This window comes from Canis lupus, chromosome 4, assembly GCF_003254725.2.
Source record: "Canis lupus dingo isolate Sandy chromosome 4, ASM325472v2, whole genome shotgun sequence".
Classification (NCBI taxonomy): Eukaryota; Metazoa; Chordata; class Mammalia; order Carnivora; family Canidae; genus Canis; species Canis lupus.
Window position 1 is genome coordinate 24,613,055 of NC_064246.1, and position 17,853 is coordinate 24,630,907.

Sequence of the window (17,853 nt, forward strand, 5' to 3'; positions counted from 1 at the left end):
ACTGATACTTGCTTTAGTCTAAGTTCCTCCCACTCCAGTGAGGCAGACAAAACAGAAAAATAAGGATGTTTATTTAAGGACATTTCTAGCCCACAGCTAGGGCTCATACTTAGCTCTATGAGCCACTGTCCGGCCTCGTCCCCATTCAATGTGAATGACATTAGGGAGGCCGGGCCACAGGTAGATCCCATTGATCCCACAGTAGGGGGTCCCTCCCATAGTCAGGTATAGATAGATATACTGCTGAGGATGAAGAGGGAAGTCACTGGATTAATAAGTTCCTCTACACCCTGCCTGGACCCTTTCATTCCTGCCCACCTTCTAAGACCATGGGTCAAAGGTGCCTAGTACCACGATGTGGGGTATCAAGGGAAGCCCCTTTATAAGACCCCAGAGCTGTGGGAAAGGACTGCCCTTCCCTTCTCAGCCATCCCAGGCCTGGGGGCCACTGAGGTAGAAGGGGCAGGGGCTGGGCCACTCTATCCCCCTTTTGGGCCCTGCTCTGGGCTTGCCCTTTAGGGAAGCAGGGGGCTTTTGCTGGTACAGGAGGCCCGGACATCAGCCCAGACTGGAATGCTGCAGTTCTTCCCGAAGCCATGAGGGCACTGGCTGTCCAAGCCGGCTTAGCAGCTTCGACAGATCCAAATTGTGGTTCCGGAAAAAATCCGTAAGAAAAAGGCGGGACTAATAGGAGAAAAATGGAGGCAGAAATGGTAAGGAGTGGGACAAGGATGAGATCTTAGAGGTAGAGAGGGATACCTTGTCCCAGGCTTTACTCACCTCAGTGTCCATATCTGGATACCTTCGGCCTTTGCTCTTCCCGAGACAGCGAGTCTTACCACCTTCAAGACCCTGGCACCAGAATCCCTTATCTTCATCAAACCTGCTTGACGAGAAGAGGCCGCTGGTTGGTAGGGAGAAAGGAAATTCAAACCCCAGAAATGTACACTACCTCTCCCAGCTCACAGGGACACACATCTCTTCCAAACAGACATGGTCAACCTGCTTCCCCATTTCCCCCAGATTCCTCCTCCCCTGGGTCATACTCTCCCACCTGAGGGTCCGTGTGTAGTTCAGAAAGGGTGTGATACCCAGGAACTTCTGGATGCTCTCCATTGAGGCAGCTGGGTTGGTACGCAGCTCTTGCCCATCCACAATCAGCAACTAAAGGGACAGGGATGTGGTTTCTTCTGTATTCCTTAGAAGCCTCTAGACTGAAGGAAGAGGAAGGGAAGGGGGACCCCAACAGGGTCTATTGGGGGACTGTACCTGTCCAGAGGGATAGTAAGTCAGCCAGCGCTGCAGATGGGTGGAATAGTAGCCAGGGACAAGACAGCGGTTCTGCAGGGAGCGAAGTGCCAGAGGGGCCTGAGAGGAGGCGGATATCACCTGGTAGAAGGTATAATTCAGAGCAACTGGGTCTCCATGTGCTCGCTGGTGCTGAAGGACAAGGAATAGGAAGGGAAGGGATGGGTGATTTGAGAGAATTACTCTGCCCTACTCTTGGTCTGGTGGATAAACAGCATAAGAACCCCTCCCCAGAGCGACTGGCTTAGTTTCCCTACCCTCTTCCTTCTGTCGCTCTAGCAGTCACCACTTCCCTCACTTAAGCCCTAACGTATCCCTAGTTTCAGGCTCACCTGATACCAGGAATAGGCCCTGTCAGCAGGGTTGGTGAGCACAGTGATGATCTTGGCTCGTGGCAGGAGGGCAGCCCCCCGACGTGGTACAACCTCTGAGTCAAAGTAGGTGGCACTTTTTTCAAACAGAAAGTCAGTGCTGGCATTGGAAGGGACAGGGAAGAAGTCCATGTACCTAGGAAGTAGTACAGATGAGAGGCAGAGAATTTGCAAAGTGAAGGGGCCAAACATCTGTGCTAGTGGAAGTTGGAACGGGGTATTTTGAGGGAAGGGAGTGTTCCTCTGAGAAACATTCCAAGGGTCCCAGCCTCACCAATCAATGCCCTTGTGGTAATTAGGGCCGTTGAAGAACTGAATCTCCTCAAAGGTGCTGGGGCTAGGGAAGCTGCTAGTCACAGCTGGGTGCAGGCTCAGGAAGAAGTGAATAGCTGTGGTCCCTAAGCAGGAGAGAAAGTTCAGGCTTTTGTGGGAAAGAAACCAGATCAACAACATGGACTTTAGGGAGGTGAGAAAATAACCACTCTGGGTAGTAATATCCCCTTTGGACAAACTAGACTGAGAGAAGCCCAGAGAAGTGTTAGAATAGTTTTCAGCCTTGACTGGATCAGAATCACTTGTGGATTTTTCTAAATATTTTATTCATTCATCTCTCTCACACACACACAGGCAGAGACATAAGCAGAGGGAGAAGCAGGCTCCCCATGGAACTTGATCTCAGGACCCTGGGACCATGACCCAAGCAAAAGGCAGATACTCAACCATTGAGCCACCCAGGTACCCTCACTTGTGGATCTTTAAAAAAAACAAAACAAAACACAGAAGGTTCTGATGCACCACCAGAATTAAGAAACACTGTCTTAGGAGACTGGATTAAGGAGGGATGGGTATGTGAAGGGAATTCTTTGGCCAAAGAATCCTTTGGGTGTAAGGCAGGGAAAGAGAAGTTAGCTAGGGATGATTCACCTGTCTTCTGGGGGCCCACAATCAGGAACTTGGGGAGCCGATCACAGGTTTTCTCCTTGGACCAGATATCTTTGTGCCTCTTGTCATCACAAGGATTCTGAAGATGAAGCAAAGAATCAGATGTCTAATCTTTTCCTCAACCCTCCCCGCCCTCATCACATCTCTGGTCACCCTGAGCTCCACCCATACCTGCCAAAGGGGGCTTCGCTCTTGAGGGAATAGTTCAAAGTACTTTCGTGCGAGAGGGACAGGAGGAAGGGTCTGTAGGCGCAGCCGTGTCCAGCACTGGAGGAAGCGCACCAGGCTCTCAAAGGTATACAGGCCCAGCCGATCATTTCCATAATTGGACAGATGGGTCATAAAAATGCTGATCTGTAAGGGGGTGCCTGCATGTCAGAACTGGAGAGCCTACCCCACCTCAGAATCAGGCTTGGTAAGCAAAGGTCCCAGCCTCCATACACTTCGGCCCTCCAGTCTTCTAGCCCTTCCTCTCAGCACCTTACCGGATTAAGCAGCACTGTCAGAAAGAGCTCTCCACCTCGGATGCTCCTGTCTAGTTCACGAGAACCTCCGGGATATTCGTTATAGAAGATTGTGTGAGTGAAGAGGCCACACGTCTGCCGTGGCAGTACCTAGAAGAAGGGGGTTGGGGGGGGCGGGGAAGAGATGAGATTTGAAAGGTGGAATGAAAAGCAGATAAGGAACAAAAGTCCTAAGCATTAACGATTCCTTGGGTTTGTAGAGGTCTGAGTTATACCACTAAAACTCCTAGTATGTGCACTATGATGTTTTACCCCTCTACCCCCTATTATGTAAACTTGGACTAGAAGTTGATAGGAAGGAAGTCAATGCAGGGTGGTGGTTGTCTAAACATAGGAGTTTGATTCAAGTTTGTGTTGGGGGTCCCTCACCATAATGCCATTGTGAATGAAGCCACGGCGGTAGCGGGCAGGGCGGAGATGGGGGTACTCCTCAGTGCTGGTCACCTGGATGCCCCACACAGATTTCCAGGCCTCATAGAGCTGCGTGTGGATGGGGTATACACCCGAGTGGTGGGGGGCCACAGCATACCCCAGATCCGTGGGAATCCCATGCTCCTGGGAATGGCATAGACTCTCACCAGGACCTGGTGAGGTTTAGGGAGTAGAGGGTAAAGAGGGTGGGGATGCCTCCACAGAAAGAAAAATGGACAGGGTAGGGAAAGGGTACCCATTAGGGGAAGGTTGAAAAGGAAGCATTATCTTTGGGCAAAAGTATGGGGACGAGATCCAAGTGTCTCACCAGAGCAAACTGTTTGTTGAGCCTCATCTGGTCAGCCAGCACGGAGCGATTGTGGAACAGGTGTGGCTGCATGTGGCTCCACATGTGGGGGAACCACCAGAACTCTCTGCGGTGCTTCAGCAGCATGTCGTCCCCTGCATCCTCCTCCTCTGTCCCTATGATCACACACTGACCACTGACCACAGCCAGTTGGGCCCTGTGCCCTCCTCTGTTCCGTAACAATACTGACCACCTTCCATTCTTTGGACAAGATTGTTGACCTCTGCCTACCTAAGCCTATCTGTCCCCCCGCTAACTTGTCTTCCAGCCAACCATGCTAACCTAAATTCACATCCGCCGCCCGCTCCACACAACATTTTGATCCCAAACCCTGCCCCTTTTCTCCAACTTGTCTACCCAGGAAGATGAACAGTGAAGGGACAGATCACACTAAGACTGATATGCTGAGAGGGCAGAAGAATACTCACCAGTATGATAAAACTTGCCCGAGAAGCCCAGGTTGAAGGTGAAGTTGGGGACTAAGGTCCTGAGTTTGTTCTGGGTGGTCAACAGAGCCTAGAAAAGGTGGCAGGAACACGAGAAATCATGAGAGCACACTAAACAGAAGAAAAATGAGAAGCAGTGTACTTCTTGACTGAAAAGGGCAGAGATTATACCGATGACAAGCTCAGAGTCAGGGTAGTCTGATAGGATAGAGCTTGACACAGCTTCTAAGGAAAGCAATTGGAGGAAAAAGACTGACCTCAACATCAGCCACCTTCATGCGGGTACCTTCCTTGCCCACAAAGATGTCATCGATGTCTACTAAGATGTAGCGGTCAAGGTCTAGGCAGAGGCGCTTGCCAGTGAGGTACGCAACAGCATCAACAAAAACAAGCTTGTGGAGCCAGAAGGAAAGGCCATGGCCAAAGAGCACCCGTTGGATGCCATCATGAAGCCCCAGGTCCTGTATGACAGTGGGAAGCCGGGTCCGGCGAGGCACTGGTACTGGCACAGGGGGCTCAGCTGGCCGAAGGCTGGCAAGAAGCACTGGTTCATATGTGCTATGATTGGATTGGAAGATGGTCCAGTCATCACCAGGCAGTGGCCCAGGTTCTAGGCGGCTGGGGCGTGTGAGATGCAGTAGGGGGGCAGAAGGATTCACTTGGTAGTCCCGGAGCCCCAAATTTGAGTGTAGAAAAAGGGGAAAGCCCTTGAGCTGGGCACTTAGTAGGCTATGTTCATGGGCTCGGAAAAAGCCAATGATGCCCACACCATACTCCACACAGTACCGGTCTAGCAGTTCCCGACTCCACGCATCCAAGTTGACATACTTGAGCAGGTTTTCATAAATGACCAAGACATAGCGGCCACGGGTATGATCAGTCAGTGTGGGCATGTCCCCTCGGCCAGGTGCTAGCTCGGTGCTATAGCGAAAACGACTAGACTCCAAGATGGCCACAATCTCCTGTCCCAGCTGGGAGTATGCACTCTCCACAAATACAAGGACCACAGGTTCAGTTCGAGCTGTCTCTGGTGGCCTGGGGGGCCGTGGCGGGACTGGAGGACGCACAGGGCCAGGGCCAGCTGCTCCACCACTGCTGCAGTCTCCCAAGGGCAGGGGCAAGGGTTCCTTGGCCTTGGGGCTGGTGGACACATAGTAAGCCAGGAAGCCCATGGAGCCCAGACTGAAAGCAATCAGCAGCAGTATGAGGCGGTGCAGTTCCAGCTGCCGAGCTGGGCGTACCACCTTCCACAGCTTGAGCATGGCGGGGGAAGGGGAGGCGGGGAAGGGGAGGCAGGGATGGGGACTACCTCAGGGGATGGGAGGTAGGAGTTCTATAGGCTGGGGCTCTCTCAGGAGGGTAGAAAGATAGGAAAATAAGGGAAAAGGATTTCCTCAGGGTCAGCCCCCTGAAAAGCTGGAGTCAAGTACCCTTACTTTAGGGTAGGGGAGTCAGAAGGGGCAATAAGGGGCAACTGGACAGAGTCCATTGGTCTCAGGTCACCATGGCCCCCTGCTCCATGGCTTCAGGATGCAAATCTAGCGAGGTTCCACTCTCCGTCCTGCTGAGCTCCTCACATCAAAGGTTAACAAAGTTCATCATCTCTGCTCTCACTATTTATAAGACAGAAAAATCAATGGGTTACTTCTCCACCTGAAAGTGTATCTTTAATCCATTCCCCTCTTCACGCATCTCTCTTACCTCCTGCTCACAGGATGATTTCTTTTCCAAAAAAAGCTCCTGCAGAAGAACAACACAATCCAAGTCTCATACTTTCATTTCATAGCTTGTTCCCTTTCTGAAAACACTGTCTAAATTCCCCTTCCTGAGCTAATTTCTGAGCTAGAGCAGTATATTCAAGGGTTGGAAGGGAATAAATCTCATCAACAAGAGATCAAACAGTCCAGGAGGCTGAAAATGAACCTGCTCTGAAAAAAGTTCCCAGCCCAAGACTGAGCAGTTGGTCAGCCAGCAGGAGCTCTGGTCGGCCTGGGAGGGAGGGACGGAAAGCCCCACAAGTCCCGTGCTCCAACGAAATATCAGATAAGAGGAAACTCATGAGTCTGTTAATCTTCCTCATCAATCAAACCCAACATCACAAGCTAAAAGCACTAACGAACTTGCAGTCAGGAGGACGCTAGAGTGGGGGGAGTTGAAGAGGCAAGAGAAATGCTGCTAGGTAATCAGTCAATTCACTTCCAAATCCAGAACCTGGGAACTCTCTTTTCCATTGCTTGTGAAAAATTACTCAGCCCCTGCCCTTCACCTCACCTGCACCAGTGTCAGAGAGGTGACAAAAATGTAGCCCCAGGGCAGGCCACATCACTGGGGCCTGAGATAACCCGGAGAGCTGACTCCAGAGTCTCTCTATCACTTTAGCTTTCCTTCCTAACTTAGCCTAGGTGATACTATATCCTCATCACTGAACAGCTCAGGAAGGTCCTGAGCTAAACTGTGGAGACATGAGGGATTGAAGCCTGTTTCAAAAACAGCAAACTGAGTGGGGCTGGATGAGAGCAACAGGAGCTTAAGTCATATCCAACCAATAAGAGAGAGGTAAGGACAGTGTGATCAGAAAACAGTTTCAGGGAGGCCTAATTTTGGAGACTGTTTTCTTAAATAGATAGACTGCTTCTAAAAGCTTTAATGCTCCTCTCTCCAGCTCGGCCATTCCTAGTAAGGCCAATGACTGACAATCCCACTCTACTACCCCCCTCCCAGACACACACAACTCAGGGGTGATTAGGCAGAGACAGGGTTCCTTGGAATTGGGAGATAATTTAAGAACAGCTGGGCTTTGGTCTGGGTCAAATTAATGGACGTGAGAAAAAAAAAAAAAAGCTCGGGGAGGATCAAAATGGTGATGGGAAGGGGTAAATCCTAAGAGTTAAAGGAAACTGGAGGGAAACGGGGGGGTGGGGGGAGTGGACACTCAGGGTGTCTCACCCATTAATGGTAAGAAAAACAGCAAATAGTTACTGAGAGCTTACTCTTCGTCAGACATTCTTCTAAGAGCTTTCCAAATATTTAACGCTCACACCAGCCCTGGGAGGTAGGTAAGGAGTAGATACTATTATTATCCCCGTTTACACAGGAGTAATCTGAGGTCCAGAGAAGCTTAGTAACTTGCCCAGGATCACACAGCCCAGTGAGTGGAGGGCTTCAGAGTCAGGCCCGTCAAGCTCCACAGCCTGTGTTGGTAAACCGCTGCATGTCGGCTTCACACCTAGAAGCAGCAGCGATACTCAGGGAAGGGGCGCCCCGGGAGCTACTGGGGTAGAGCGCGGGGTGGGATGGCAAACCCCGAAGCAGGGACACGGGGCAGGGGTGCTGCGCGTGTGGGCAGCGCCGGGAGGTCTTGGGGGCAGAAACCGCGGGGGTCACCGGGCCTGCTGGGCGACAGCACCCGGGCTTAGGGACCGGGAAGGCGGGGCTGGGGGCCCCGCGCGGGGAGACGAGCGCTGCGGCCGCTGGCGGAGGAGGGGGCGCCGAGCAGCGACGACGGGATGCGGGGCTGGCGCACCGGGGGGGCACGGACCGGGGGTCCCTGCGGAGGAGGTACATGCGGTCACAGGTGGACGCCAAGGGAGCGCCAGCCGGGAGCCGGGCAAGGGACGCGCTGAGGAGAGCCGGGGGTGACATCGACGCAGGCGTCGGGCTGGGAGAGCCCAGAGGGAAGGCGGAGCCCCGCACCGAGGGCACTGAGGCAACCGGGAGGGCGGCGGGTGGAAGGGCCGCGGGAGAGGGCAGCGCGGGGCCGCGCCGAGGGCCGCCCGGGACAAGCCCGCGGGTGGTGATGGTGGCAACACTGAGGGGAAGTGTGAGGGGAGGAACTGCGGGCGACCGCGGGGGGGCCACAGTCTGAGTGGGGGTGGTTACCCTCAAGGGCGGCTCACCCGGCGGACTAGGCGGCGTCCCCGCTGGCCCCGGGCTCCGCCGCGTCCCGGGGCTGCCCGGCTTCCCAGCTCTCGGGGCCTCTGGCCGCGTCGCCGCGGCTCCGCCATCTCCGAGCGAACGCTCTGCCGCAGCCGGGCCCAACCACCGCGGCCACCCGGGGGGGGGGGGAGGCGGCGCGCTGCCGCTCGCGGCGCCCGCTCGGGTCCCGGCGGAGTCCGCGCCTCGCAGCCGCGCTGCCGAGCTGCCGGGCAGCCGAGCCGCCCTCCGCAGCGCCCTGGGCAGCGTCGGCCTCCCAGACTGCGGGCCGCGCGCCCCGCCCGGAGAGGCGCTCCCCCACCTCCCCGCCCGGTGGCACAGTCCGGCGAGCGTCGGGCGCCGGGGCTCCCGGGGCGGGGGCGGGGCCAGGCTACGGGCTCGTCCACTCCGCCCGGCGCAGGGGGAGCCGAGCGGGCCCGCGGAGGGCGAGGGGGCGGGGCGGGCCCTGACGCGGGCGGGGCCGGGGGCGGGGCGAGACCCCGGCCCACCGCCGCGGACCCGCAGCGTCGCACCCCAGCCTGACTCGCCTTGGCCGCCGCAGCCCGCCGGGCGGGCTGCTTGGAGGCTGAGGAGTTTGTGAGGAAGTTTTATTCTAAAACGGGCCCCAAGGGAGTGGGAGAAGCTACATGTCTCCGTCTGAGGCCCTGTAACCCAGGCTGCTAAATCTTAAGCCCTTGGCCATCAGCCTCCAACAGCAGTAACACAATGGACTGTTTAAAGGTTATTTTATTAAATATCTTCAGTTCAAGGTTTCATTGTAACAAAGCTATGAAGGGTCTACCAACATTCAGAACAAACACTAACTATTTTTAAATTATTTCTATGTCATCATGCAAAAATTCTGCATCAAATGCCTTCCATTTCCTGTTTTAAAAGGTGATTTTTTTTTTTTTAATAGTCTATTGTCTATAGATGCTGACATTAGCCCCAGAAGAGGAGTAAGAATGCTAAGAAGTGGGGCTGGAGCAGCCATATGAAGCTATGGGTCTTAATGAACTCTAAGACCATTTTTCTTCAAGCCAGCAAAACCAAACCCTGTGGTGAAGGCGTCTGCGTGCTGGTACTGCAGGCTGCAGGGCAAGAAAGGGCGAGGGCCCAGGGGCTGAGGCATGCATGAGGTGCTCAGAGGAGCCTGGCTAAACCCAAGCACCAGCACCTGTGAGTCTGCTCTTCTCAGCTGGCTCCAAGGTAAACCTGTAGCTTTGCCTCTTCTCCCAGCTCCTGTGCCCCCTGAAGGTAGTCCAGGAAGCTAGGGCTTACCCACCTTTCCCCCAATAGTGCAGATATTTGTGCAGATAAGTCTGCACAGTTGTTCTGGAGAAACCAAGGCCATGACCAATTGCTCCTCCATTATCTTCTCTGCTGTCTGCTTAGAGTATATATAGATCTTTCCCTCCAGGAATGGAACTCCTTGAGCACAGAGAGGGACAATGAATGTAGGAGCCTTGGCTCTGGACACCTCTTTTGGGTACATGCAGGTGAGGGGGGGTGATGCCCATGCAGATTGTCCAGCAGTAAGTCATATACTTCAGGTGGTCAGTAGAGGCCTCTTTAAAGAGAACACCTCTTCTTGCCAGAGCAGTCGGGTCAATCTCAAAGACAGGAAAAGAGATGGACGTGCAGCAAGGGAAGAGTAAGAAGGGAGGCAGTCCTGAGGGCAGCCTGAATGCATAGAAACAACCATCAACTCAATCCCGCTGCCTCACTCCTCCCATCCCACAGGGGCACTTGGCAGAGGGCCCAGGCCCAGATGAGGGTCAGCACGGGGACCACCACCATGAAAAGGCAAGACAAGGATGGTCCAAATTAGCACAGAAACAGAACTGCCAAAAGCAGCAAGGGGAGCCCTGACCAGGGCGTGGCTCTCTCCTTGCTAAGTTATAAGAAAACAAACACAAAGCAAAGCAGCAACCCCTCCCTCTTCCCAGCTGCAGGTATTAGGGCTCAGTATCAGGGCCCACGTGCATTGTGCATCCTATAGAAATGGATGAGTGAGTACATGTCAGACTAACACGAGGTTTCTCATCAGCTTTGTAGCGGACACACTTCTGCAGCACCAATTCTCTTCCCTTCTACACTAAATGGAACAGTATAGCAACGTCCAGGCCCTCAGTCCCTCAGTTCCGAGGCCACTGCTTCTCAGCTGCCTCCACAGCAGGCTGGGAGCTCTGCATTCTCTCCCAAGTAGGTCTGACGGCCACGATGTTCTCATCAGCCTCATTCTAGGCGCTATGCAAGTTCAGAAGAAGTCCATTCCTAGACCTGGGGCAGGCAGGCCACCTCAGGGGCTGCAATCACATCACAGCCCCCAGAGCTCTGTCAGAGTTCTCACCTGGCCCCCCGAGTCCATGGAGGCCAGAGGCCGAGCTCACCTCTTCAAGGCTGGTGGGTGAGCCGGCTGCTCATGCCAGGACGGGTGTCACACAAACTCCTGCCTTCTTGCCAGCCCAAGGGCTATCGGTGGTTTTAAAACGCATCATGGTATGGATTCCATTTTTTTTTAAACAATCTTTTTTTCTTTTTTTTTCTTAAATGTAAAAAACACCTCGGTACAGCAGAGACAGACACGAAGGGCGGGCGGGAGGGCTGCATGCAGGGGCGTGCATTGGCTGCTGCCGCTTTGTAATTTAATTGTTTTAAACCTCAAACGAACAGGACTGCCGCTGTCACTCAGGCCCTCCAGAGCCACTGGCTGCGAAGGTTTGACCTCCGGCTGGGATCTCCTAATGCCCCTGTCAAAGAGGACAGATGTGGTAACAGAACAAAGGACAATAAGCACACAGATGAGTTCCAAGGACTTAAACACACTATACACATGGCCAAGTCTGCCTGAGAAGGTGGAGGATGGGGGAGAAGCTAGCATTTAAATATAACATCACTTCACATTTGCTGAGAGCAAATGCTTCACTTAGGAGTATCTTATTTAATCCTCACAACTCACAGAAATAGGAACCACTTTCTCTCTCTTTTTGACAGCTAAGGAAACTGAGGCTTGGGGTAGGGAAATAACCTGTTCAAAGTCACCCAACTTAACTTGGAGTCCTGGGGCCAGACACAAGTCTGTCTGCCCGCCTTTGCCACGCCTCTGAGATGGTCGAGATCTCCTCCCCCAGTGTGACTTTCCCACCTCTGATCCCACCTGTCCCCTACCTCACACCCCCCCTACCAGGTGCACCTGTGGCTGAGCTCACTGCAGCGGTGCAGCAGGGGCTCCTGAGCAGTGATAGTGGACATTGAGCCACTTGCCATCCCGGCGGTGCCAGACCCGGGTCTCCTCCGATTGGCTGGTGCGAGGCCGACCCTGCCCATCGATGTACTGGGTGAGGCGGATGTAGGCGATGCAAGCTGCGTCCTCCCCAATCACGTGGACGTGCGGGTTCAGGATGGTGGTGTGGATGGGCTTGCTGTTCTTGGACAGAACTGCAGGGGGCAAGGCAAAATGTAGGAGGTAGGAGGGCGTCAGGCCCAGGCACAGATTTTCCTCCCAGCCTGCACTTCCAGGTCTGCCCCTCGTTCCAGCAACCATTCTGGCAGTCTCTAAGTCCCGCAGACACCAGAGGTCAGGAAATCCCAGGACAATAAGTCTCAGTTATCCAAAAGGAAGAAAGAGGTGGAGAACGAGGATAATAGCAACTGCTACTTTAATCAGACATTGTGCTGGGGTTTTACATACATAAGCTCTATTTCTTGGTCAATATTTTTATTATAAGATAATGAAACAGGCTCAAGGAGGTTAAGTAATTTGCTCAAATCACACAACATTTGAACTCAGACCATCTGACTCTTTAACAAAGCCTAAGATCTTTCCACTCTTCCAGGCTGATGTTTAGATTTCCTAAGGGTTGGCTTGTCCCTAATTGGCTGCAGAGCAAAATCAAGAGCTTAAGATTTCAAAATGGATTTGTGATTTAGAAAAAAAAAATGTCCAAAGTTAAAATTGAATCACCAAAGCACCAAGCTCAGGATATTCCTGGGGTTCCCAGGTTCTTCTGGGGGAAAGCCAAAAGACGTTGTTTTGCCATTATCAGCCAGCACTGCAGATGGAGTTGCTTTTAATGAGATTCACATTTTAATTCATTTCAAATGTTGGATAGGGGCTACCTGAGACCCTCCTAGGGCTTCTATGAACTCTGAAACTGCTTCTGGCTAATAGAATTAGTTAGGTAGCCAAGGGTTTACATTTGAAGCTGAGACATGGAGAAGATGGTAGTTAGTAGAGAAAACAGTGACAAAATAAAACTCAGGGCAGGATGGGGAAGGCCCAGGATAAAGTAGGAAAGAAAAGAAAAAAAAAAAAAAATAGGGAAGAGGAGGGTGCTAGAGTGGAGAGAAGGATAGGAGGTGGTGAGTCATCATCTTATCCCTGGGACTTCCACGAACAGTGCAGAGTGCACAGCCCCTCAGCCAGGACTGTCTCCCTCCGTGTTCAGGAGGACCCAAGCCACAACTTCTGATCTCATAAATCACCTCCAGTGCCCTACTACTTGCTTGTACATTCTTATCCTGGTTTTAATTTCCTCTACTGTGAAACCTGTAGATAGAGAGCTTCATTATTACTTGCTGACATCATCTCAACCTTATCTCAGTGGTTTCCAGTCCTCGTGGAAAGAGGCGAGGCTTAGAGAAATAGTGACCCTGACTGTGGCAACCAGCACTGCCACCGAGCTGCTGCAGAATGAAGGGACACGTGGGGTTCTGGAGCAGGTCCTTCAAAGGTGTCAGTTTAAGACCATCCTCAGGGTACAAGGAGGCAAACACACAGACCAGGGTGCAGCCAAGCATGTCAAATAAGGGAAAAGCGGGCATCTGGGAAGAGGAGGTGAGCAGGGACAGAGGCAAAGGGGGTAAAGGGGCAGGCAGGAGTATATCAGCAGCACGAACCCACTCACGATTCTCAAAGTAAAACTTATGGAAATCCATCCCCTCCACGAGGTTACCAAGGGCCTCAGGCTCAAAGGAAGTGAGGCCTGGATCGCAAATCTTCCTGCAGAAAGAAAAGCAGCCTGTCAGTCTCCTATGAAGACTGTCTTTCTTGTCCGTGGTGTCTGTCCTCAGCAGGTCAGCTATGGGCTAGGCCCAACAAGATGGCAAAGATCTTAGGGCCCGCCACCGGGACCCCATGGCAGGGTGGGATACTATCACAGGGTATCTACCCGGGAGAGAGGCCAGCCTAAGGGCCTGGGGTTTAATTCTGACATTGTGCCCAAGGCCCAGCTCTCCCTTTTCGCAGGGTACAAGCTGATGTTGGGGAGGAGGGAGGGCCTCGAGAGACAACGTGGGCTCAAGGAAATGGGTCTCTACTCACGTGTAGGCTTCAAAGTCCCCATTGTTGATGGCCTCAATCAGTTGTTCTGTGATCTTAATGATCTCCTGTTTTCGCACTGTGGAGGGAAAAAAAAAATCCAGCAATTTACTTCCTAAGTGACAGAGAGCCCTCCCCAATCCTTCAGAGAATCCCTGTGATCTCTATCTTTAACATCGAGGCCCTCTTCAGGGAGAGCGAGCCCACTTTCTCTTCATTCCTTCTCTGTTGTCTATGGAGCTAATGGCCCCCTCCTCCTGAAGCCCACCCTTTCGTTATGGTTCTCTGGCCTTTATCTCCCTCTCCATTAACAAGTAGGATGCAGAAAACGCTCTTGTCTTTTACAATTGAGGAGGCTAGCCATCATTAATACTCTGCCTAGAGTCCGTGATCCCATCCCCAGCACATTTAGCCTCTAGAAGAAGCATCTCCTGATATGGCTGTCTCCATTGCCTGCTTACTTCTCTCACCTGAAGGGGCTCAGTCAGGTCTCAGTTTCCACCACACCACACCACCCCCAACCCTCACTCAGTGGTCCAGAACCTAGCCCTGGGCAACAGCCAGCCTGAGAGCAGAACCTAGCCAGGGATGAGGGCTCTAAAAGGATGAACAGAGCCCTGGGATGGATGCTTAATTCTCTTCACCTTGCTCATCTCCTCCACAGGGCTTTTCTGGGATAAAGGATCTTGGTACTATAAACACTCTTTCAATGGAGCTTCTCACCAGAGATGGCTCCGTTTACCCTGGATGAGCCTCGGAAAAGCTCTAAATCTCATACCAGCTCTCATGCCAGGATGTGTCCCTCAAGAAAACCAAGACAAGGCTCAGAATGACAGGCAGGCAGAACTGGAGCCCTCAGAGTCCCCCACCCCCATGCTATCCAAAGCCGAGGAACTGCTGGTGGTACCCTGCACTCATCGGCAGTTCACTGACAGGGAACAGCACTGTTAGCCGGAGCACCACTAGGGTAAAGGAGGGCTCAGACTGAGCTCAGGCTAACCCTGACCAGAGACCCGGGCTGGCCCAAGCTACAAGCCTTTCCTCACAGGAGCAAGAGGCTGCAAGACAAATGCGAGCATTAGAACAGCACAGCCGAGGGGCACAGCTGGGAGAGGACAGCACAGCCAAAGACACCACCAGGTGGGGCCCCACAGCCACCAGCGCTGTCACGTAGGCAGCTCCAGGTGAGTAAGCAGCATGTTGGGGGAACAAACAAGCTCTACCCACTTTCCAGAGGCAAGCAGGTACGTGTGTACACACACACACACACACACACACAAACATACACACACACACACACATTCCCTCTCCAACCCCACTGAACCCATTTGTAGGACCTGACTGGGGCCCTGTGGGTGAAGAGGATCGTGTTGATAAACTCTAAAAGGATAGACAGTAGAAGGAAAAGAAGCAGACAAAGGCATTCTCTACATGACACAACTTAGACGTTCTACTATCTCATGTCTTTTTCATTACAGAGCTCTGAGGTAGGTGCTATTTTATTCCCACTTTATAGATAAGGAAGCTGAGGCTGTGGGAGGTTCAAGCTACTTCAGGTGTTTCTCACCCCAAGCCTCATGCTCTCAATATGATATGTTGAGCCTCAGGCAACACCCCATCCCAACATGGTTCTCGGCTACAGCAATTTCACCATCACCCCCGCTCCCACCACCTTTGACCTGATTTCTGACTTGGCCTTTCTTCCTGGCTCATTGCTGAGGCAAGGCCCACCAAATATCCCAGGGGCTTTCTATTCCTTCCCACCATGTTCTTCCACCCACTCTTGATGTCTTTGGGCCCTGGTCCCAGGGGCCCCTGCCTGGCCTTAAAGGCACCTCCAATCAGCTCTCCCACCCAGCAGAGGCCGAGCTCCCCAAGCTTACTGAGATAGACAGCTGGGTTGGCCTGACAGCTCTGGGGGGATCCCTGAGGGGCTTCAGGATGAGCCAGGGAGACAGAAGCCAGATTGTGCCTCCCTCACACTTACTGGCTGAGGAGCAGAGAGAAGGCTGGGGCTGCATGCCTGCAGAGGGGGCTGGTCTGTCCCGGGAGCTCCGTCCTTCAGGCACCGAGCTGCCATTCCCAGTGCGGAGCGGGGCAGCTAGCCAGCCAGGGCAGGGCAGGGCAAGGCAGAGCAGCCAAAACAAACAGAACAAGGCAGGTGAGCGAGCAAGCCAGACAGGACCCAAGCCCGTGGCACTGCAGAGCCGGGGCAAGGCAACGCCTCGGGCTGCTGTGGACACTGGACCACATCCCACGCTGCCACCTCTGCCAGAGAGGCCTCCCAGCTGACAGTCCCAGGAAGGTGCACAGTCTTGGGCTTGTGGCTTCCAGAGGAGCCTTTGAACAGCCTGTACAGGTACCCATGCTCCCAGGGAAGATGTCACAGGGGGCTAGGCTACAAGGTCAAGAGCCGTGAAGGAGCCTCCACCAGCATCTCCAGAACTGAATTGCTCTGGCCTTAATCCCAGCAGCCTTACAAGTACTGGTTTTAACTCCTTTATATGTTTATGCTTTTTATTTTTTTCAGGTTCCAAAGGTTCAGTGCCCCTTTACTGCTCCTGGGGGTGCTCTCTCAGCTCTGTCCTGCAACTTTTCTGCGACCCTGGCCTCAGGTCACTTACTGATGGCAAAGGGAGCAATCCCAGGAGGCCAAACCAAAGAGCAGGACAGAGATTCCCACTGGTCTGGTCTGCCACGCCCTCCCACACCCCCTGGCCCTCTGGCCAGGCCCAAGCTTAGGCTGGTGGTCCTTACAGGACCACTAGGACATGGCCAAATGTGGTCCTGACTCCATCATTCATGCCAAGATTTTGCGACGATAGTCGCTGATCCCAATGTACCCAAGGACTGTTCCGGTTTTAAAGCTGAAAGTTCCACATCCCGGGAGTTGCTCCAGACCTAGGGAAATCGGGACGACTGGTCACCCTACTAATGACTCACTCTATATGTGGGTTCCTGCTCCAGGGACTCAGGATGTTTTCTGTACTGGGATGTCCTATCCTTATCAGCAACAGGGACAGTTCTCTGAGCCCTGGCCCCAGAAAGGCCCAGGAAAAGCTCTAGTTTAGCTATTCCAGACTTGGGGTCAAAAAAGAGAAATCTCTTGCCCAGCCAGGCCAGACAGCGACCTCACATCTTAGCCCATGGAAAGTAGCTTTTCTGCCAAGCCCTCTCCTAGAGTATAAGGAGGCACCATTCTCAGTTCTGGGGACAGACAAGACAGGTACCCCATTGGAACCAAGGTACCTGGGACATTGCTGGGGTCCCTTCCCCACCAAGGGCCAGCACCTACCTTTAAGGTCTTCATCTTCTGTGGTGGTGTTGCAGCTCTCTGTAGAGCCCTGTAGGCCAAAAAGAACACGTTTCTATACACTCAGGTCCTTGGAAACTAGAGGAACCGAGCAGAACAAAAGCAGCGTATGTGCTCTGCAGGAGGTACAGGGAAGAATCATAGAAGGCTCTATTTACACCCTTGCCATCCGATTTTATAGAACCTTGGATTCCCAAACTCCTTCCCTAGTCTTCCTCAACTCAGTAAATGAAACTATCTATCCTGTCATTAAAGCCTACAGTCGTCGGGTTGGCTGGGTGGCTCAGTAGGTTGAGCATCTGCCTTCAACTCAGGTCATGATCTCAGGGTCCTGGGATCGAGCCCCACAGCAGGCTCCCTGCTCAGTGGGGAGTCTGCTTCTCCCTCTCCATCTGCCCCTCCCCTCTAATAGCTTGTCCTTGAGGCTGGAAGAAAATGCGTACTGCTATGAAGCCGTAGTAGCAGGCCTGCGTCATCACCCTCCTGCTGCTCCCCTCCCAGCTCCACGCTCTTAGCTCTGCTTCATTTCCCCTGTTCTGCATACATACTAAGCTCCTGCATTCGCAGCTCTCTGGTCTAGGGCACTCTGCCCCTGCCCCAGAGTCTGCCTGGCTGTCTCCTTCCCACCATTTAGTTTTTAGCTCAAAAATCACCTCCTAAGGGAGGCTCTTCCCTGACCACTTAAGTAAAAGCCCTGTTCACCCCCTCTCTTCACTTAGTGTCATTTTCTTCATAGCACTTACCACTACTGGATTTTATTTTACTTATTTGGTTTTTGGTTTATTATCTGCCTCCCCTACACCTGTGGAGAGAGATTTTTGTCTTGTCACCTCTGTAGACCAGAGCCCCGGATGGTTTGGGGCTCGATAAATATTTACTAATGGTGGTGCAAATAAGAAGACAAAGCTATTGAAGGCATAATGGGGTGAGGCAATG

At 52.9% G+C, this 17,853-nt stretch overlaps 2 protein-coding genes across 34 annotated transcripts in view; both read right to left on the reverse strand.

Moving 5' to 3' along the window:
* Nucleotides 1–54: 54 nt before the first annotated feature.
* NDST2 (N-deacetylase and N-sulfotransferase 2) lies at nucleotides 55–8,420 on the reverse strand. 6 transcript variants are annotated; one of them, XM_025434173.3, is made up of 16 exons: nucleotides 8,266–8,420; nucleotides 7,360–7,595; nucleotides 6,071–6,109; nucleotides 4,627–5,982; nucleotides 4,352–4,439; nucleotides 3,885–4,039; nucleotides 3,515–3,700; nucleotides 3,107–3,235; nucleotides 2,793–2,975; nucleotides 2,604–2,700; nucleotides 1,954–2,077; nucleotides 1,641–1,815; nucleotides 1,270–1,389; nucleotides 1,055–1,164; nucleotides 781–883; nucleotides 55–684 (listed from the first exon to the last, which is right to left on the reverse strand). In XM_025434173.3, the coding sequence occupies exons 4-16, from the start codon at nucleotides 5,629–5,631 to the stop codon at nucleotides 559–561; spliced, it is 2,601 nt and encodes an 866-aa protein (XP_025289958.1). In that variant the 5' UTR covers nucleotides 5,632–5,982; nucleotides 6,071–6,109; nucleotides 7,360–7,595; nucleotides 8,266–8,420; the 3' UTR covers nucleotides 55–558. The 6 variants fall into 6 exon arrangements, with proteins under 6 accessions (XP_025289958.1, XP_025289959.1, XP_025289955.1 ...); XM_025434174.3 differs by having other exon boundaries at nucleotides 1,092–1,164; nucleotides 1,270–1,440; XM_025434170.3 differs by having other exon boundaries at nucleotides 1,270–1,440.
* A 590-nt stretch (nucleotides 8,421–9,010) lies between these two features.
* Nucleotides 9,011–17,853, reverse strand: part of CAMK2G (calcium/calmodulin dependent protein kinase II gamma) — a 55,321-nt gene continuing 46,478 nt past the window's right edge. For 14 of the 28 annotated variants that reach the window (XM_025435355.3, XM_035714964.2, XM_025435357.3 and 11 more), the window contains 6 exons: nucleotides 16,900–16,948; nucleotides 15,592–15,705; nucleotides 13,608–13,683; nucleotides 13,192–13,286; nucleotides 11,478–11,722; nucleotides 9,011–11,034 (listed from right to left, as the gene is read on the reverse strand). In XM_025435355.3, the coding sequence (XP_025291140.1) occupies nucleotides 11,490–11,722; nucleotides 13,192–13,286; nucleotides 13,608–13,683; nucleotides 15,592–15,705; nucleotides 16,900–16,948 (567 nt within the window). In that variant the 3' untranslated portion in view covers nucleotides 9,011–11,034; nucleotides 11,478–11,489. Of the gene's footprint in view, nucleotides 11,035–11,477; nucleotides 11,723–13,183; nucleotides 13,287–13,607; nucleotides 13,684–15,591; nucleotides 15,706–16,899; nucleotides 16,949–17,853 lie in introns of those variants that run through there. The other 14 variants (XM_035714966.2, XM_025435375.3, XM_025435369.3 and 11 more) reach the window with 4 other exon arrangements.